At 45.3% G+C, this 20,514-nt stretch overlaps 1 protein-coding gene across 5 annotated transcripts in view; it reads right to left on the bottom strand.

Moving 5' to 3' along the window:
• Positions 1-9,237, bottom strand: part of DAZL (deleted in azoospermia like) — a 37,348-nt gene extending 28,111 nt beyond the window's left edge. For 2 of the 5 annotated variants that reach the window (XM_065583423.1, XM_065583422.1), the window contains exon 1: positions 9,068-9,193. In XM_065583423.1, coding sequence (XP_065439495.1) covers positions 9,068-9,070 — 3 coding nt within the window. In that variant the 5' untranslated portion in view covers positions 9,071-9,193. Of the gene's footprint in view, positions 1-9,067 lie in introns of all 5 variants that reach the window. The other 3 variants (XM_005297036.4, XM_065583421.1, XM_065583420.1) reach the window with 3 other exon arrangements.
• Positions 9,238-20,514: the final 11,277 nt, after the last annotated feature.

The following is a 20,514-nucleotide window of genomic DNA, read 5'->3' on the forward strand; positions in this document are numbered from 1 at the left end:
GGGCAGTCAGGGGCGGGGGTTCCAGGGGCAGTCAGGGCACAGGGAACGGTGGGGGGGTTGGATGGGGCGGGGGGGCCATCAGGGGGCGAGAAGCAGGAGGGGTCAGATAGGGGGCAGTGCTGGGCCACGCCTGGCTGTTTGGGGAGGTTCAGCCTCTGCTAACCAGCCTGCCATACAATTTTGGAAACCCGATGCAGCCCTCAGGCCAAAAAGTTTGCCCGCCCCTGCTTTAGATCCAGACAGATCTCTGCCACTTGTGATACTGGAGAAACTGATAGCAGTAGAGGATGTCATTCTCAATGTGGACCAACACTAGAGTGGAACTTGACACACACTTTGCCAATGGGTTTCAGACATTTGTCAAAAGCAGAACACAGACTTGAGTCTTAGGTTCCACTCCAGGTTCTGGAGGAAAGCAGTCTCTTGCTTCTGCAGATCCTGCTTCCCCCTTAATCCCAACCCAGTGCTATCTGTTCCACACAGACCCCTCTGCTTCTTCACCCCAGCCTTCCTGCCTAGCCAGACCCAGGATCCACCCCCAAGACTCTACTATTTGAGTCCCAAACTCTTCATCCATCCCTGGCTCCTCACCTGTCCCAGTCAACAAGAGTCAAGGAAGAAAGCAGTATCCTCAACATTGAATCCTTAATGATGCAGTGACCAGTCACTTCCTGGTCAAATATCATTAAATTATTCCCTTAAGCCTCACCCCCACAAAGGGGTAAATTTAAAATCTGAGAGAGCAGCAGCACAACATCCAAGACCTCAAAAAGAAATAAGTCTTGACTGTTTGAGCCTTTTGTACAAACCAAATACTTGTTAGAAATAGGTAGCAACACAGCAAGAATTAGTGCCAGACCAAGTTGTAGAGTGTCACCTGCAAAAAAGTCAGTGTATGTGTGTAATGACCCCATGAATGCAGACCCTTAAACATTTTCAATAAAAGTAAGTATTTATAGATTGAGAGGACATTTTCTCCACGGCATTTTTACTCAGATTTTTGCATGCCAAGGAACAAATATTGCTATATCAAGAAAACTGAATATGATGCAATCATTGTGCATGAACTAAGACAACTTTTATAGAATGTTCTATACATAGCTTCCCATAAGACTGCGACAGCAAGACTAGCTATTTCACTGGATATACCCATAGGATCCTCATCTTTTTGTGCCTGGCTATTAGTTCAAGTTTCTCTAAGCAAACTCATGGAATGGTAGTCAAATTTAGTGGAAATCAGCAATGGAGTTTTGTTAGTTTGTCTACTCTACTTCCAGAGTCCTCCAAAATCCTTTTAGGCTAGAGCTCTCCTTTAAACATCCAGATGCAATTACTTCTGTAGTCTTTAAAATGATAACTTTTCATAATTGGGATACCTAGCAGACATGAGGTAGCTATGGAAACTCATCCTCAGTTTAGGTACATCCTCAGTTTCTAGTACAGTTTGACCCAGGGTAGCTATCAAATGCAAAAGTAGAAACCAGCAACCTCAGCTTGTTTCCCGTAGGTGTCTCTGCCATTAATTTCATATTCACAGGAAATAAGTGCTACTGTACATGATTAAGTATTTCTCCTCAATGGTGTTACACAGAAAGGACTGGGCACTCCTCTTTCATCTCTTTTCATAAGAGAAACTTCCTTGATTCTTCAAGGTACACATCTATCTGATTTACAGACAAGGGTGCTGGTGTAGTAGATCTTCCTTCTCCCCCCCCCCCATTATTCTTCTGTGTTTTTCTTTCAAGCCATTTGTCCCTCCATAACAGCCTTCCGCTATAATTGGAGAAAGGGGCTAGATATCCCTTATGGTTTTCCTGCTGTGATTTATGTCCCACCTCAAAGGGAGCGAAATGAGACTATAAAAAAGAAAATACTTTTTTGGATTGTCAAAAGGAGTTATCTTCAACTGAGGGGGAAAAAACAGCAGGGAAAGAACAAAAGTATGCCAAGCATCTACGGGAAAAGCAGCAAAAAGGTAAGAGAAGCCTCAGTGCTATGGTAAATAATATTTTATATGTTACTTCCTTTATTTTGTTTCATTTCTCTGGAAGATGAGCTCCAAACATTTGAGGGAACAGGATCAAAGTAATACTAAATTAATGTAGCATCAAAGTTATATCAGAGATCTTCAACAGGATCCAGTGTGAAGGAAAACACCCGCCCCCCCCGTGACAGCTCTCTCCTATATAAAAGGTACCACAAGGTTCTATTCTGTCAATCTTCCTGTTGCCTGTGTAAGCAATACATCCGGGGGCAATACTGAGATTTACAGTGCATTGCCATCAGGATGCAAAAGATAACACCTAGCTCTGGGCGGACATAGTTCTTGCTGGACCTGGGTGACTCGAAATCTGTTTAAGCCAGCCTCTAACCAAATCAGGACTCAAACCAGAAGATGCCAGTGGCTGTGAAGAAAAACAGTATAATTATCTCCAGTTATTGGTCCCCTCTCAGATGGTGTTTGCCGCCCACTTTCTGCTAGCAAGTGCACAATTGGGGGTGTTGGGGAAGAAGGTTTCTTCTTGTCTCTGGGCTGTGTTTTGAAGATAAGGAAGCAGCTGAAATCAAATAAAATACCAGAGCTGCTAATTTGAAGTGGCAGGGAGTTTTCAGAAAAGAGGCCTTTACTCTGAAAGTCAATCCCCATGCCGGCTCTGAAAAAATAAGTTTGACTTTCTAGGCACACAAGATCTATACCTGAACACGTGCTTTACAGAGGGGGATACTACCAAGGCAGAGGTGGCAAACCTGTGGCTCTGGAGCCACATGTGGCTCTTCAGAAGTTAATATGTGGTCAGGGGCTGGAGCTACATGCGCCAACTTTCCAGTGTGCCAGGGGGTGCTCACTGCTCAACACCTGGTTCTGCCACAGGCCCTGCCCCCACTCCACTCCTTCCCGTCCCTTCCCCTGAGCCTGCCGTGCTCACTCCTCCCCCCCCCATCCTCCCAGAGCTTCCTGCATGCCACAAAACAGGTGATCGTGCTATACCTATAGGATCTCAAAGGAATCAGAAGAGAGTGGGAGGCACTGATCAGCAGGGCTGCCGGTGGGCAGGAGGCACTGGGAGCAGGGGGAGCTGATGGGGGGCTGCTGACATATTACTGTGGCTCTTTGGTAATGTACATTGGTAAATTCTGGCTCCTTCTCAGGTTCAGGTTGGCCACTCCTGTACCAAGGGAATGAAGCTCTCATTGCAGCTGCTGAGAGGAACCTTCCCTTCCTCTTTCCTTCCAAGCTTCAGAGCCTTCTCACTGTTGCAAAGGGAGTCTGTTACATTATCTTTCCACAGCCTTTTGAGTGTCTCCAATACCAGCCACAACTCATGGCTTTATAAGCAGAGTGAAAATGAAAACTGCCATTTTTGCTAGTTCCTACAAGATTCTGAACCGCAACACTGAAAGTACCCAGAGTCTACTTAATTCCACATTGTTACTGCTGCTTGACAATACCATGAGCAGCAGCAGAGGCACTGGAGCCATTTTTCTTTGATCTCAGGAAGACCACACTACATCACTTTACATTCAGAAGGTTAACTTGAACCATAAGGCTAAAAAATGTAATCCATTTAGTTAAAGGTAACTTTACAGAGTGTAATTTGACTTAGAACAGATGTTTACATCTTTCCCTGGTTTTTTTCCCCCCCCCCACACTTTCATTGTTCTTCTGTTTTGCGGTATTCAGAAAAAATACTTTAAACTGCAATAGCCATTATACATTAATTCAATGGATACTGGAGTACTTCTCAGGTGGCTGAAGGCATTTTCAGCCTTTTGCCTCTCAATGAATCAGTCATCTACTAACCATCTATAACGTACATCTTGCAGTATATTGCTATACTTTAGACACTTTTCCACTAGTTTAGACAAACTAGTTTGGTGCCACTGAGAGGTTTTTGATTTGTCAAGTGGACCCTGAAAGAGAGAGAAATGAAACTAACAAGTTTCATTGCTAATAATTTCTTAGGTCCAGCTACAAAATCACCTGCAAGGGAAGATAAAGTTACACTTTTTCTGCTTTTGACGCATAAAACACAACCTTAGTTTATTTCAGGAAGTTTAAGCTTTGTATCAGGAGCATGTTCCTATGATTTTTCCTAGTTTTGCTGGAAGACTCGAATGTGAATTTTGCGAGAATTTTGATCTAGAGATAAACATCTGGGAGAAAGGATACTAGGCACTGGGATTAAAGAGGTTAATGGCACAGATTTACACAATCCAATTAAAAATCTTTTAACCTCTCAACTGCTCAGCTGTTACTCCTGTAATTGTCCTAGTTCTCCAATTATCCATGAGTTTCTGAATAGACCAAATCAATTTTTTAGTGTCGAGACAAGTTTAAGAAAAGTCTTCTTACAAAATAAAGCAGCAAAGAATGGGTATGTGCCTTTTCCTCTCCCTGGTAGGTCACCTTTCGGAGTCTGTAATGTCACAGTGCATTTCAGCAGTATTCCAGTTCAATTGTCAGGAGGAAAGATTGCCCATCATGGACAATTTGGCCTAAACTTTTCATTGTCCCCATCCCAAACGGGCATCTATTTAAAAGCAAGCATGTAGACTGTTGGCCCTTATTCCAGCCGCTATGATTTAGCTAACAAGACATTAGCAGAAGGGGTTTTGCCTTAAGTCCTAGATGAGGAAAAATCAAGAAGTTACCGTTTTAAGCTCCCAGAAGACAAAGATTCTATAGCCTTTTACCATATATGCTAGCTGATCCTCAAGAGCCCTGTGATTTCCACGGCCACTGAATTTACATCTTGCTGCAGATTAGACTCTAAAACAAGAACTGAAGTTCCCAAGTCTTTCTTTCCCTCGTGGTTAGAAAAAAAACCTAGAAGGTTAACTGATTAAACTAAAGCAGTAATATATTTGAGTGAACAGACAGCCTGCAACAATAGCTTTAAGTGTAGTGGGGTGACATGCCTCATTCATCTCAATCTGGGGGCCGGTGAACTCAGATTCAAAAATGCCAAGGAATTCAGTATTTGTCACACCATTTGCTGTTTTACTGCAGCCATGCATCTGACATTGTTTTCTTCTTGCAGCTGCCTCTTATTCTCCAGATTTCATGACAATGGGAAGTTAAACAGATTACAGTGTATGCTCTCTCTGTACTGTCAAACAGAGTCAGGCAGCAGAAAGTTGGGGAACCAGAACAGGAATCTAACTTGCAGCCAGGAAGCCAAGCGAACCAAGAGTGTAAGATGTCAAGTTGAGCTTCCCGGACAGCATCATAGCAGTTAGGAGTAGCCAGCTTCAGCAGGTGAATGGAAGCTCCACCCTTCCCTATTATACAGGGGAATAGGAAGAGGTTCTGATCCAGGCTGGCTGGCCAACATCACAGGAACCAAAAGTCAGCGAAATGCAGCCAGGCTGCCTGGAAAAGTTGGGGGGGACGGGGGGGGACGACAAAAACATTTTCAAAAACAGAGCGATAGTTGAAAGAACTAACAGATATAAAAATCGATGAGCCTTAGATGGATGTACAGAAAAAGATGGCAGATGGGAATGGAGGACATTTCATGACAATCATAAATTAGAGTTACCAAAGAATGTAGGCATTGTAGCTGCAGCACTAGGTCCTATTCTGCCTCTGAATAGGCAGAGCCTCTGTTATACCCTACACTATTTATAATAAAGCAGAGTTTATATTTATGAAAAGAAACAAGCCTCAACAAACCTAACCAACAGTTCTATTGGATCCTCACTAGAGCTTCAATTAGCCCACCCCAGAGCAGTATGCCTGTGTCTTTTTTCTCCCTAGACAGGAAGTTTCAGTCTGACCTTTCTCCACCCCTTCCACACCCTGCTCAGAATATAAAGATATGTAATGTCTACTCACACTCCTGGTATTGCACCCACATGTGTAGCATTTCTACATACAGGAGTTGCAGTTACCATGACAGCATATTACCTGAAAGGGAGAAGGAACATGGCTCCCCGTAATAGTGATAGTGTAGTTTACCCATCAAGCAGCAGGTGGAGCTATTAGCCAAGTACTGTACATGCTTTTTGCAAACTAGTTGAGATCTTAATCAACTTTTTCAGGACTTGGGTCTTATAGCTGACACCTAGGAGTATTTCTCTGTTGTACATACATCAGTGGTTCTCAAAGTGTGGGGGCATGTCCCCTGGGGGGGCATTGAGGAACATTTGGGGCGGGGTGGAAACAGCACAGAGGGACCACCATGTTTCCAGCCCCACACTGCTCCAAGACCACCTGCACCTTCAACCCTGTTCAGCTTCCAGTCCTGCTCCATCTCCAGACCCAGCTCCACTCTCACGCCTTCTCTGCCCCCAGAGCAGGTAGCCTTAATTCCTTCTCTGCCTGTAGCCCCAGCTCTTCCCCCGATCCCCAGTTCCACCCCTACTTCTGCCTTCAACCCAAGCTCTGCTGCTGAGGAAGCCTTAGCTATGCAGTAATTGGAGGGAAGGCACGGACAGATTCCATCATTGATAAAGGGGGTGGGGCATGACTGGAAAAGTTTGAGCACCACTGACGTAGACCAATACAATTATTTATCTATAATTAATTCAACCTCTATTTTTATCTACTCTTATAAAGACTGGAAGCATGCAAAGATTCTCTAGCAAATAGTTTTGGAACAAACACCCAAGGTGAAAGTCTGTTGTCCCAGTGTTAAATTCAATTCAAAAGTAAAGCAGTTAGCTGATAAATGAGCCTGGTAATACAAGATAGCTTACATAAGGGGAATGGGGAGAAAGTGTACCTTAGATCAGTGATGCCCAAATGTTTTCTGTCTCGCCACACACACCCCTTACCAGTAATGGAATCTGTCCACGGCCCCACTCCATTATTGCACAGTTGGCTCAGCACAGGAGCTTGGGCTGAAGGCAGAGCTGGCCTGGGAGTGGAGCAGAACTGCAGCTGGAACCATAGCAGAGCTATGACCGGTGCCAGAGCTGTGGGGAGCATGGTGGGGGTGCTCCCTCCCCACCTCCATAGGAGCTGGCCCTTGCTCCACCACATATACCTCTGCCCTGGGGACCACTGGCTTAGATTTATGTGTCTAATACTTAACAGAACTCGTACAGACTGAAAACTGATATACACTCAAGTTGCTAATATGACAGTAAGTGGCTTTTGGAGTGTGTGTGTTTAGAACCTCATTGCAGTAGCTATAAAATATAGCAGTGTCATCCTGCCATAAATGAAAGAATGTGAAGTGTGAAGAGCAAAATTGTATTTAAATATGAAAGGCAAGCCACTAAAACATTTGCTTTTACAAAAAAAGCAAATATTAATAAACAACCAGCTTTGAGAATACAAAGGTCAACCGAATTAGCGTCACCATTTGAAATATTTTAAAGCCAATTATTTATGAGATCTTTCCATGCACACCTGCAGGAAAGGCAGTTTTTATATATTTGTACAAAGCATAGTACATGTTGAGAGTTACAATACAACTGCTATCTTGCAACTGAGATTCTTGATTTCTAGTATCTTCAGATGGTTTTACCAGTTTGGTCCTATTGTTTACATCACATCAAGCTTAATGCAGCACACCCGCACACCCACCCCCCAACAGACAACAGCATGATTTAGTGAAAGGGGATGTGCAAAGAGCATCAAGTATTTTCTTGAAAACAAAGTCTCCATATTCTTATTTAGTAAATGATTAACTATGTGTGAGAGCTACATATGTCCTAGTACACCTGAAAGTAAGAGAACTCACATGAAGGGAACTAATTCCTCTCAAAAACAAGAAGGTACACTTTGACCTTTAAAAATTTGAGACAGAAAAAAAATGCAGGCTTTAGTTTCTAGTACTTTCAACAGGCACATCTGAGAACTGCAATTGTTTGGGTTTTTTAAAGAGCAATCCATAGCAAGCTCATAATATGAAATTGCTTTTGAAAAAATTCAAACGAAAACTTTAGTTCAGCTGAAATACGTAACTGTATAATGTACCTAAATTATAATTGCTTTGTTATGCATTTCCACAACAGCCTGGGCAAGTCTTCACAGTAGCAGACACACCAGTGGAAGTTAACATTTCCAGGCAGCGCCTGCATCCACTACTGCCAGTGGAGAACCTGCCATGAGACCCATGGGAGCATGCGTTTCAAACGGTCTGCAAGATCGGACCTCATATGGGGCACTACACCATACAGCCCGCAAGCGAGAGAGGCGGGAGGGAAGAGGATGTTTGACGCCTCTCCTGAGAGTGCTTCCTACAGACAGGCTGATCTGAGACACCAGTGACCTCGCGCTGAAGCCTCCACCCCACGGGGCATCAGAGCAGGGAAATGCCGCCACAGGCCGGCTAATCCCAGCCCCCGAGCCGAGGCAGGAGGGGAGCAAGCCCAACTCCCCACGCTTGTGGGCTGCTGCTCCGTCCAGCAGTACCCCTAGGGGACGGGCCGGTACGGCCCACCCCAACGGGCCGGGGCCGCACTGCAATCACAGGCCCCGAAGGGGGAAGTACCCGGGACCGCCCCCACCCCGGCAGGAGACGGGCCGGGGCTGAACCCGCAGCTGCGGGTAGCTGCAGGAGCTATGTGGCGCAGTGAATGGGCGCGGAGGGGGCCGGGGCCGCAGCACCGCGCTCCGCCCGCCCCGGCATTGGGCTCCTGCGCACAGGGAGGAGCGGACCAGGCCAGGCGTCGCAAGCCAGGCTGCAACAAAATGGCGGCGCTTGCGAGGCATGGCCCAGTCTTCTCGCCGCCCTCGAGCGTCTGAAGACCAGTCTCGGCGGCCGCGGCTTCCTGCCTTCAGCAGAGCCGGCCCGTTGCATCCCGCAGCGACCGCTCGTCCTCCAGCCCACATGGACCCTCACCCATGCAAGGGCCGGGGACCCCCAACCTCAGTCACACGGAGCCCCAGGCCGTGGTGAGCCCTTCCCCACAGGCAAGGCAGCCCTGCACCCCGTTCCCAACCCACAACTAGACAGCGGCTTTGGGCCACATCCAGTGCCTCAGCCCTCCCCCAGCAAGGCTCAGATCACCGCCCCCCGATCCACGGCCTCGTCCCCCGGACCGAGAGCACTGCCCCAACCCACATCGCTAACCCCCCCTCAGCACGTGCCCCGCCGCCAGCCCCACTCACCATCGTTCCCCGCACGCGGGACAGCGCCCATGCACCTCTAAAAACTACCCCCACCAACTCCCTCCTACCCCCTAAAAACAGCGGCTCCTCCCGCTGGGCCGGCCGCCTCTCTAAATAATCAGTGAGGGGAAGGGGGCGGGGAGAGGCCACACCCAGAGGGGCACTGCTTTGTCACTAGAAAGAGGGAGGCAGGCAGTCCTTTCTCGAAGACTGACTTCTTCTAGGTGTTCCCACCCTGCCTTTAATCTGGTATGGGATTGGGGTGGGTTTTGCGCTAACCTCCCTGGAGTTGGGAAAGGTATTTTACTGTGTGTCCTGTAGCTTCCCCCTGCCTGCCAGTGAAAAGGGTAACATTTTGCTGTTTAGCATAATCTCTTTGCATCAAATGGGAGGGCTTTGCTCAGTACCTGTTAATTTTAATGAGGCACTCATCCTTTGAGAATCTTACTTCATTTAATCGGTTCTCGCTTAAGACATGGCCCTGGAGAAGAGTTTGGTTTCCCCACTTTAACAATCACCTTCAAACTGAAGTTTTTTGTAATCTAGATTATTTTCATAAGAGAACTCTCTCTCTCTCTCTCTCTCTCTCTCTCTTTCTAACCAAATCTTGAGATGCACTTGTTCCAATCAAAGCCAATGGGAGTTCTGTTATTGACTTCAGTGACATCAGGATTGGGACCATTGCTTGGTATCTGTGCTAGTCTCTAAGGCAGAGGTGGGCAAACTATGGCCCGCAGGCCACATCCAGCTCACGAGACCCTCCTGCCCAGCCCCTGAGCTCCTGGCCCTGGAGGCTAGCCCCCGGCCTCTCCCCCGCTGTTCCCCTCCCCTGCAGCCTCAGCTCATTGCGATGCTGGCACAATGCTCTGGGCAGCGCAGCTGCAGAACCGCAGCCTGACCCGGTGTTCTGGGCGGCGCTCCAGGCAGCGCTGTAAGAGGGCAGGGGAGTTTGGAGTGGTGGTCTCTAAGGCAGAGGTGTGCCAGGGTGTGGATAGATGTCGGGGCGGTCAGAGTGTGGGGAACAGGGATGGTTGAATGGGGGCAGGGGTCCCACGGGGCCGGGGTGTGGATAGATGTCGGGGCAGTCAGAGGGTGGGGAACAGGGTGGTTGAATGGGGGCAGGGGTTCCAGGGGGCAGTCAGGAAGGAGAGGAGAGGTTGTATGGGGGGCGGGGAGCAGTGGGGGGGCAGTCAGGGGACAGGGAGCAGGGGGTGGTGGATGGGGCAGGAGTCCCGGGGGGGCTGTCAGGCAGTGAGAAGCGGGGGGGAGGGTCGGATAGGGGTCGGGGGCCGGGCCATGCCTGGTTGTTTGGGGAGGCACAGCCTCCCCTAACCAGCCCTCCATTCAATTTTGGAAACCCACTGTGGCCCTCAGGCCAAAAAGTTTGCCCGCACCTGTTCTAAGGGTATGTCTAAACTGGTTTGGACTAAGGGGCTATTTAATTGAGGTGTAGATGTCTGGGCACGGGCTGCAGCCCAAGCTCTGGAACCCTCCCACCTCCGCAGGTCCTAGAGCCATGTGCCAGCCTAAGTCCAAATGTATACACTGCAAATAAACAGCCCCGTAAACCCAAGCCACACAAGCCCAAATCAGCTAGCATGGGCCAGCCAAAGATTTTTAATTTCACAGTGTAGACATCTACACTGCCAAGAAAAACCCGCTGCACCGAATCTCACAATCTGGGTCAGTTGATTGACTCTAAGAGGGCTCAGGCTGCAGGGCTAAAAATACCAGTGCAGACATTCATGTCCATATCGCCCTTCTTCTGTTGGTGGCATCCTCCCCAGGAGCACTTCCATTGACGTAAGAGGGGCAGGGGGGAGGGCTGAGAGCCAGGGCTCGCAGCTGCCCACCAGGAGCTGGGCTGCCTCCTCCCTTCAGCTCCCCTCATCACCGGGAATGGGGTAGCCGCACTAGGCTTCTCGGCTCCACGCTGGGAGCTGGGCTGCCCCCTCCCCCCCACCCAGAGCGTGGCAGCTGACCAGACTCCAGGTGTGGAACGCTCTGCCAGGCGCAGCTCTGCTCTCAGTGCAGAGCGGAGAGCTAAGACCCCGCGGAGCAGGGAGGATGGGTAGTGGGGCTCCTGGTGTGGAGATCTGTGCCTGGAATCTGGGTGGCTGCCATGATCCCGGTGGAGAGCCAAGATCCCGGTGGCCAGCCAGGTCCCTGGCAGGGAGATCTGTGCTGTGTCCAGTTGGCTGCCCCGTTTCCGGCGGGGAGTCAAGAAGCCTGGTGCGGCTGCCCTGTTCCCAGTGGGGCCTAGAGAGCCCAGGGATAGCAACTGGGCTCCCAGCGGGGAGATCCGCGCCTGAAGTCTGATCGGCTGCCGTGCTCCCGGCGGGGAGCTGAGAGCCAGGGCAGCAGCCCGGATCAGAGCAGGGAACCAGAAGCCTTGGTGGCAGCCCACTTGGAGCAGGAAGCCAGGACCCTGGGAGCCGGCTTTCTAAGATGCCTTACGTCGACCTGATGCTGTAGTGTAGACCAGGCCTCAAACACCTTTTATCAAAGGAAAGAAGTAAAAGGTCTTGGTACTTAAGACCAGGCAGAGGCCAACAGTTTAAGGGCCTACTTCTACAAAGAGATCCATGACAGCACAAAGGTCTATGCATGAGGATCTTTTTGAAGGATCAGATCCTAATGTTCACCTCAGACTGTGTGCAGAGACTGCTTAGTAGCTTTGAATCCTGTTTGGTCACTACTAATCAACTTTCCAATGATTCTCATTATTAATTTATTTGCAAGTATTTTTAAATATATATTTGACATTGGATCTAAGGATGTATATAGTGGATAAAAGGTTTACCTTATGTTTTAAACCTATACATTTGTCTCAACTTAGGGACAATTTTCAGAGTTTCAACAAAACTCTTCTTAATAATGAGGATTTTCCCCCCTAAAAATTGATATATATTAGTGAAAATCCTTCAAAGTCTGGATATTTTCTGATCTTTATTTCTTGCTCTGTGCCGCTCTTTTTTTTTTTTTTTTTTAATTTTGCAGTTGTGGGAATTTTTGATCATTCCCACTGAGTAAAACTTGTTTAAACTGTTTATCCCCATAAATTCCCAAATTTATTTCTAAGTAATTTAAAATATACTGCAGTCTACTCTCATGCCACTTATTTTCATTGCCACAGTGACAGGAAATTATTCTGTGAAGGTGGACTCACAGATGTGCAGTTACACATATACTCTTTGATGTCTGCCCTGTGCTATTTAACTGTGTTATCATTTTGCAATAAATTATCATAAAAACCCAGTGCTTTGTCTGTTTTGGTCCCAATGAACTGCTCATTAAAGCCCACACAGAGGCATAATCTGAAATAATGATATAATTTATCTCACTTTGTTCTACCCTGTGAAGATTACTTCTATCAGTGCAAATTAAATCAATTCTAGAGTAAGAGATGCATTTCAGAGTACGGTAATTTCTCTTATGCATTTCTCTCCAAATATCCACAAGCTATAGTTCAGCTAGCTTTTCTGAGAGTATCCATGTCTTTTTCCTTGCTCTCTTTCCTTGAATATTAACAATTTTTCTTGTTAGAGCCCAGTTAAAAGATCAATCTATAGCATCCTTTTGATGTGTTCAGCTGAAATGATCGTGTGTGTATGTATATATATATATATATATATATATATATATATATATATATATATATAATATAATATATATATTAGGCACATAAGATTCTTCGATGTGATATAGAAAATCGGGTGCCTTCTCAGATGTATCAAATAACCTTGTGTTTGTTGTTGTACACATATATGACTGGATGGGATACTGCAAAGCAAACTAGATTTTTTTTGCTTTCAGTCTTTTTTTAAATGGAATATACTGCATTTGTCTGCAATATATTTCTATAACGACATCGATCAGACTCCTTTATAAGAAACTAGATTCCATTTCTCTCTCCAGTCTGAATATTTTTCCTCATTCCTGAATAGACTGACTCCAAGGATTTTTGCCATAATCCAAGTGTTTGTCCTGCCTGTATGGTATAACCTACTTCATTGTGAAAATTTAAGAATTACTTATTGGCATAGAAAGAAATGAAGTCTGCAGGCAGCGTACTGAGTTTGCATTCAGACTCCAAATGCCATGTTTAAAAAAAAATCAGTCAGCAAGGAATGTGTACAGATTAACGTATTACTTCCTTATTTGCCCTAAGGAAAACTCACAGGACTTCTATTAGGGTGCCTTGAACTGTCCTTGAAGTCTTTCATCTTGCTTTCCAGCAGTCCTGAATTTATTGTTAATCTTTCAGGCCCACAACTCAGAATTTCCCTGTTCTACATTCCTCAAATATGGAAGTTACCCACCCCAACCTCCTCAAAAATCTGATTTTGCCTTTTGGAGTTTGTTTAGTGGAGTGGAAATAGAACTTACTTGTTCTGAAAGCTGCTTGTTGACTAACTCCATCTTCTGAAGTAATTTTTGCATTGTTTCTCCCATGTCTTCCAGGGCTGCTGGAACATTCTCTTGCTTGGTAATCAGAATTATCTGAGGTTTCTGGCTAGAAATTGATAATTTTCTGTTTGAGTTTTCCTCCTTAATCTTCCCTTTTTCTTTAGCTTTCACCATGACTTTTTATGAGGTTAATTATGTGATCTAGGTGGGGAAATTAGGGACCCAAGAATCAGAGACACAAGAGATGAAGTCCACTGTCACTTTGGGTCCTATGACCTCCTTCTCTCTCTCCTCAGATGTTTTCTTAATTAGAACATTAAAGTACTGTATCTAGAGAGGGGCATATAAAGAGGGAGAGTTGGGATACTGCCATATACCTGTCTAACCTCAGGCTTTTGGATTGAGACTGTTGTGGATTCTCTCAGATTTTCAGGCCTGATTCCTCCAGATGTTTAAGAGATGAACAGAAGAGTAGCAGACAAATGAGTCCTGTTTAGACAGGCTAAAACAAAGACAGAACTTGAGTTCTTGAACATCATGTTTCTCTAATTTAAATGACCTGGAAGGAGGAAAGCAACCGATAAAACTACCCCCAAACCTCCTCCAGTTACCTAAACACACCAAGAAGTGCAACCTCTTTGTTTTTGTATTTTATTCAGTTACACAAATGAGCAGCAATGCAGAGTAGACAATGAGTGAAGATTTCCCAACATAGTGAAGGTTCATGTTGCATTTTATGATTATAAGGAAATATAACACAACAGTGAAATATCCCTAAAGCTCAGATGTCACTCGATGTGTTAAGTTGTGGGCTGTTATTTTCCTGAATAAAAACACCCAAACATATTTCTTCTATGCCTTTTGATTTTGTCAGGTGGCAAATAGAAACTTTGGGGACAATAATGTGGGGAGGAGCTAGGATGAAAATCTCAGGTTTTTCCATTTCCCACTGTAGGGAGGTATGGATAGAACTCACCACAGCCTAAATCAAACTGTCTCAAGCTTTATGTGAAGAATAAGGAGTTCCAGCAGAACGAATGCTCACAGCACTCAAAAAGATAGCTGCCAACACCACGTAATTAATGTAGTATAAACTTAGAGGAACATAACGTAAGCATGCCTGTACTGGGTCAGACCAATGGTGCATCTAGCCCAGTATCCTGTTCTCCAACAGTGGGCAATGCCAGATGCTTCAGAAGGAATGAATAGAACAGGGCAGTTATGGAATGATCTAGCCCCTGTCATCCAGACCCAGCATCTGTCAGAGGCTTGGAAATGATTACTTGTCTCTTCAAATAGCATCGTACGCATGGACACACACAAACACAGAGTCCATCCACCCTGACTAATCTTCAGTGTATTCTCTGATAAATTCAAAAGTCCCTTATAATGGTGTGGCCATGTATGACCACTGTATTGTTGTAACCTAAGACATACTGCCCACTTCTCATTGCTAGAAGTCAGACTGTCATATTCTTAGGACTGCAATAGTATCAATGTTCTTTAGGAGACCAGAATTATAGAAGTTTATATTTATTAGCCTTGGTGGGGTAAAGCATTGGGGAAGGGATGCAGTGGTGTGTCTTTTAAGGCCACCATATTGTTGTAACCTAAGCCCCCAGTTTTGTTGGAAGCTAGTGATGTGTTAGAGCTGAGAAACTATTGAACTGGCTTCCGTAGCTATGCCAACAACATTATTAATTTTGTACCAGTGTGTGTGCTTGGATTTACCTTCCAAAGGATAGTACACCCATGAGAATAACTCTCTCCTTGTGTGAGATCTCTTGGCCAATAAGTCTTAAGTTATCAATTACATGCAAAATCATGATTAAACTTAAAAATAATCATTCCATAAACAAGTAACAAATATATTAATTAATCATTATTGCAGCAGTCATTTGACTCAGCCTCAAACTTCCTTGTATCCGGACCAGAATAGTCCGGATAATTGAGATGTCCTGGAAATGTATCTGAACAAGAATCTGCACTACATATGCCTTTCTATATTATAACTTCTTAAAAATAAAAAGGGTTACAAAAAGAATTGGATAATTGGGTATTATTTTCTGCAAGGTGTTCACTGAGTGTATTGGAATCAGCTTCAAAAGAAATTAGTGATGAGGTACAAAACAAATGAGAGCCTTTAAGCAGGGGTTGCTGGTCACAAATGCAAAAATGGCTAATAAAATTCATTTCAAAGTGAAAAGGAAAAAAGTTCTTGAACTTGGACCTCATAATCTGGGATCTCTTGAAGTCTGATCCTAAATGAAGTCAGTCAGTGAGGAAAGAGGAATAGTTTGCTTTTGAATAGAATAAAAAACATTCTCTTAAATGATTCATTGCCATGTCTTTGAATTCTGATTTTTACCCTAACCAAAGGTGAAGAAACACTTATACATGCATAAAAAGAATCAGCAAAAACAATACACATTCCTTCAATGCTTGAAAGGAAAACTTTGCAGTAGACTTAGTGGGTCAAGTAGAAATATGTGCCTAAATACACACACATACTTTAGTCATAGTTTCCTGGCAATGTATTCAATGACATAAAATTTAGAGCTTGTAATTTTTATAAACCTCAGCAGAGGTTGCCTGGTCTCACAATATGCTTCTGTTGTTAGCCCATGTTTTCTTTTACTTGGTCTTTGAACACATTGGGATAAAATCTGCTCTCATTTACATCTCTGCCACAATGCTGAAGGTACTGGTGTAAAACTGGTATAAATAAAGTAGAATTTTCCCTGTATGTTATATTATTATTTTCCCTCCTCCCAACAGCTATGAAAACAAAATATACATCCATCAGAGTATTACAGATTTTAACTTGATAGCATCTGTTATCCAGCCAATATAGAAGTAGAATCTGGACTATATAATAACCTTATTATATTAATCTCTGGAAAATGATCCAATTTTGTTCATATCTGAATCAGAGATGATCAGAATGGACTCTTCTTGTTGTGCATAGTGGCACCTGCTGAAAACATTTCTTTTTAGCACTGTATCTAAATGCAGGATTTATTGGTATAAATGTGGAATGATCCAGATTCATAATTTAGCAGTGGTAGAGACAATGCTGTTATTTAATTGCTGGAGAAAATAGACCTTCTAGTGTATTGTTGCTGTAAGCAGTACTGGAATTTCTTTCTTGAGTTTATGCACATTTCATTCTCCATCCTCCCATTCTCTAGAAATTGATTAGCTGATAGAAAATGACAAAGTATGTCCTGACATCTTTGTAATTTTTGCACTAAAGGTAGGATTTCTCAGACCTGGTTAGGCATGGGGATGGGAAAGGGAGTTTCAAATAACAGTTCTTTTTGGAAACCGATTCTTGAGAATTTTACTGTTGTTTCTACCTTTTCACTCACAATGGGATTTGTACTTTTAATTTTGGTGTTATTCTTTTATGTCTACAGACAGCCTGAAACTTCCCTAAGGACAAAATCCAGTCCTGCTTTCACAGGTGCAGAGACTCAACAGACAGTGGTGGAACCAGTCCAGTTCCACTCAAAGTGGGGAGGAAGCTAGATTTGGGATCCTGAGGACTGCTCAAAGGTGGCACATTCCTTGCACAAAGCAGAGTTTTTTAGGGTCCTTCAGTGAGGAATCACACAGGGACAGTAAGGGGCAAGCAATAGGGATCTGACACGGTTCCGATCCTCTTCCTTCTCTGTCTTGGCCGGAGGGTCACATAAGGATCCACAGGGCCGAGGGCTGGAAAGTGCCACATATCCTGTGTGACACACATTTGACAGCCTGTCAGACATTCCTGTAGCCTGTCTGAAATAAGACACCTTCAGTTGGATTACAAAAATAGCCTGTGATATTTGATGCCAGTCACCAGGGACCACTGTGGTACCTACTGAACAGGCAGATTTCCGAGTAGCAGCCGTGTTAGTCTGTATCCGCAAAAAGAACAGGCGTACTTATGGCACCTTAGAGACTAACAAATTTATTTGAGCATAAGCTTTCGTGGGCTACATGCCACTTCATTGGATGCATAGAAGTGAACACACAGAAAGAAGATATTTATACATTCAGAGAATATGAAAAGGTGGAAGTAGCCATACCAACTGTAAGAGGCCAAACAATTGAGATGGAGCTATCATCAGCAGGAGAAAAAAAAACACAAAACAAAAACAAAACAAAAAAAACCACCACTTTTGAAGTGATAATCGAATAGAAGGTGTGAGGATACTTAACATGGGGAAATAGATTCAATTAGTGTAATGACCCAACCATTCCCAGTCTCTGTTTAAACCTAAGTTAATTGTATCTAATTTGCATATTAATTCAAGTTCAACAGTCTCTCTTTGGAGTCTGTTTTTGAAGTTTTTTTGTTGCAAAATTGCCACCTTCAAGCCTGTCACTGAGTGGTTAGAGAGGTTGAAGTGTTCTCCCACTGGTTTTTGACTGTTATGATTCCTGATGTCAGATCTGTGTCCATTTATTCTTTTGTGTAGAGATTGTCCAGTTTGGCCAATGTATATGGCAGAGGGGCATTGCTGGCACATGATGGCATATATCACATTGGTAGATGTGAAGGTGAATGAGCCCCTGATGGCATGGCTGATGTGATTAGGTCCTATGATGGTGTCACTTGACTAGATATGTGGATAGAGTGGGCATCGGGCTTGGTTGCAAGGATAGGTTCTTGGGTTAGTGTTTATGTTGTATGGTGTGCGGTTGCTGGTGAGTATTTGCTTCAGGTTGGGAGGCAGTATCACTGCTCCCTGTGGTGGATCCAAGCATGAAAGGAAGCTGCTGCAAGGAGATGTCGTTAGTTTCAGCAAGAACAAATAGAGCAGGTGGCAGCAGCAGAAACAGTAAGGGGCCTAGTACTGGCCCTAGCTTTGTTCCCAGCAGCAGCATCAGAAAGCATCATTATTGACCTCAGAAAGCCAGCAGCCACTGAACCCAGATACCCTAATGCCTTCCAGTACCTACCCATCTACCCAGAACCTGGGATTGGCAGGTGCAACTCCCAAATTTTATTCATCTGTGTCCTACCCTACTTGGGGGAGGGCACATTGACCATCAGCAAAGTTTGTGGTTATATATTTAATTGGCAAATTTATATTTTGTGTAAAATGTCTGTCACACACCTACACACACACAAAACTTGACACCTATAAGCAGAATCTGTGGATAAGGTTCACAGCTACTCTGCAACCAGGGGTGGGGAATTCCTTCTGTAGGAATAGGCAATGGATACTGACCCCTGTCATGTGACAAGGGTATTAATGTCTTAGGGCTCTGACTGATGCCAGCTGACTGGGTCAAGGAAATAACATTCAGCACTTTGCCACTAGTCCTCTCTCTCTCATACTTTTACAATATTGCCATCTCCAAGCATTCAAAAACCATAAATGAGGCCCCAAACATTTGCCTAAAAATAATGAGATTTTAAAAATAACATTTTAGATTTTTTATTTGCCTTCTGATATTAGAGCATTTAGGGTTCATGTTTTTAAGCTTTCCTTCACAATCTTGGGGTTAGAAACCAGACAGTCAACACCAAAAATTCAAAAGTCATGAGGTAGGCCTCAAAAAATAAGATTGAACATAAGAATGGCCATACTGGTCAGACTAATGGTTAGAGCCCTGCATGGATACAAAAATGTGGATCTGCATCCGATCCACATCGGCCAATATCAACCTGCAATCCGACCCATGATCTGCTAGCCATCTTTTACCTGCATCTGCACCCACAGCAGCACACCGTCCCAAAAGGGCTAGTGATGTGGGGGGGGGGGGGGAGAAGGGAGCAAGTGGGGGGCAGGGCCTTACAGGGAAGAGGCAGTGCCAGGATGGGAACTGGGGGTAATGGGCAGAGCGGGGGCAGGGGGTGTCTTGAGGAGAAGGGATGACACAGAGGGGGTGAGGCTGGGGGGGAAGGGGCATTGCATCGCATGCTGCTCCTGGGGGCTCATGAGCAACAATACACGGCAGCAGCAGTGCTTATTGCATCACAGTGGGGTGGAGGGATGGGGTGCCGGGGCCTCCAATCCCCATGGCCAGGCCTGAGCTGCTGGACAGGAAGTGGCATGGCGAGCAGGTGCTGGACAGCCCTGACTCCGACCTGGCACCCAGCCCGGGCTGCTGGCCCCAAGCGTGCTGCACCCCCCTGGGCTGCCCGAGCCAGACGCCGCGGGCCAGGCACTGCCGGTGAGTAGAGCCCTGCACAGTTGTATCTGCATCTGATCCACTATCTGCAAAAATGGTCCACGGATCACCGTGGATTTGCAGCGCTCTACTAATGGTCCATCTAACCCAGTATGCGGTCTTCCGACAGTAGCCAATGCCAGGTGCTTCAGAGGGAATGAACAGAACAGGTAATTATCAAGTGATCCATCCCCTGTCGTCCAGTCCCAGCATCTGGCAAACAGTAGCTAGGGACACTTCAGATCATGGTTTTGCATGGTTTTGCATCCTGGCTAATAGCCATTGATGGACCTATCCTCCATGAACTTATCTAGTTCTTTTTTGAACCCTGGCCTTCACAACAACCTCTGCCAAAGAGTTCCATGGATTGATTGTGTGTTGTGTAAAGAAATACTTCTATTTGTTTGTTTTAAATCTTCTGCCTATTAATTTCATTTGGTGACCCCTAGTTCTTGTGATATCAGAAGGAGTAAACAACACTTCCTCATTTACTTTCTCCACACCAGTCATGATTAATATATACCTTTATCATACCCAAGAGCGGCGCCAGGGTTTTTGACGCCCTAGGCGTGGATCCTTCCGCGCTCCCGGTAGTCATTGGCAATTCTGTGGCGGGGGGGGGGGGGGTTTCCTTCCGCACTTCCAGTCTTCGGGGCACTTCGGCGGTGGGTCCCGGAGCGAATGAAGGACCCCCCCGCTGCCGAATTGCCACCCCCCCAAATCCTGGTGCCCTAGGCGACCGCCATTTAGGCATCCTAGGAAGCGCCAGCCCTGATCATACCCTCCCTTAGTCATCTCTTTTCCAAGCTGAAAAGTCTCAATCTTATTAATCTCTCCTCGTATGGAAGCGGTTCCATACCCCTAATCAT

Source organism: Chrysemys picta, chromosome 2, assembly GCF_011386835.1.
Source record: "Chrysemys picta bellii isolate R12L10 chromosome 2, ASM1138683v2, whole genome shotgun sequence".
Lineage (NCBI taxonomy): Eukaryota > Metazoa > Chordata > Testudines > Emydidae > Chrysemys > Chrysemys picta.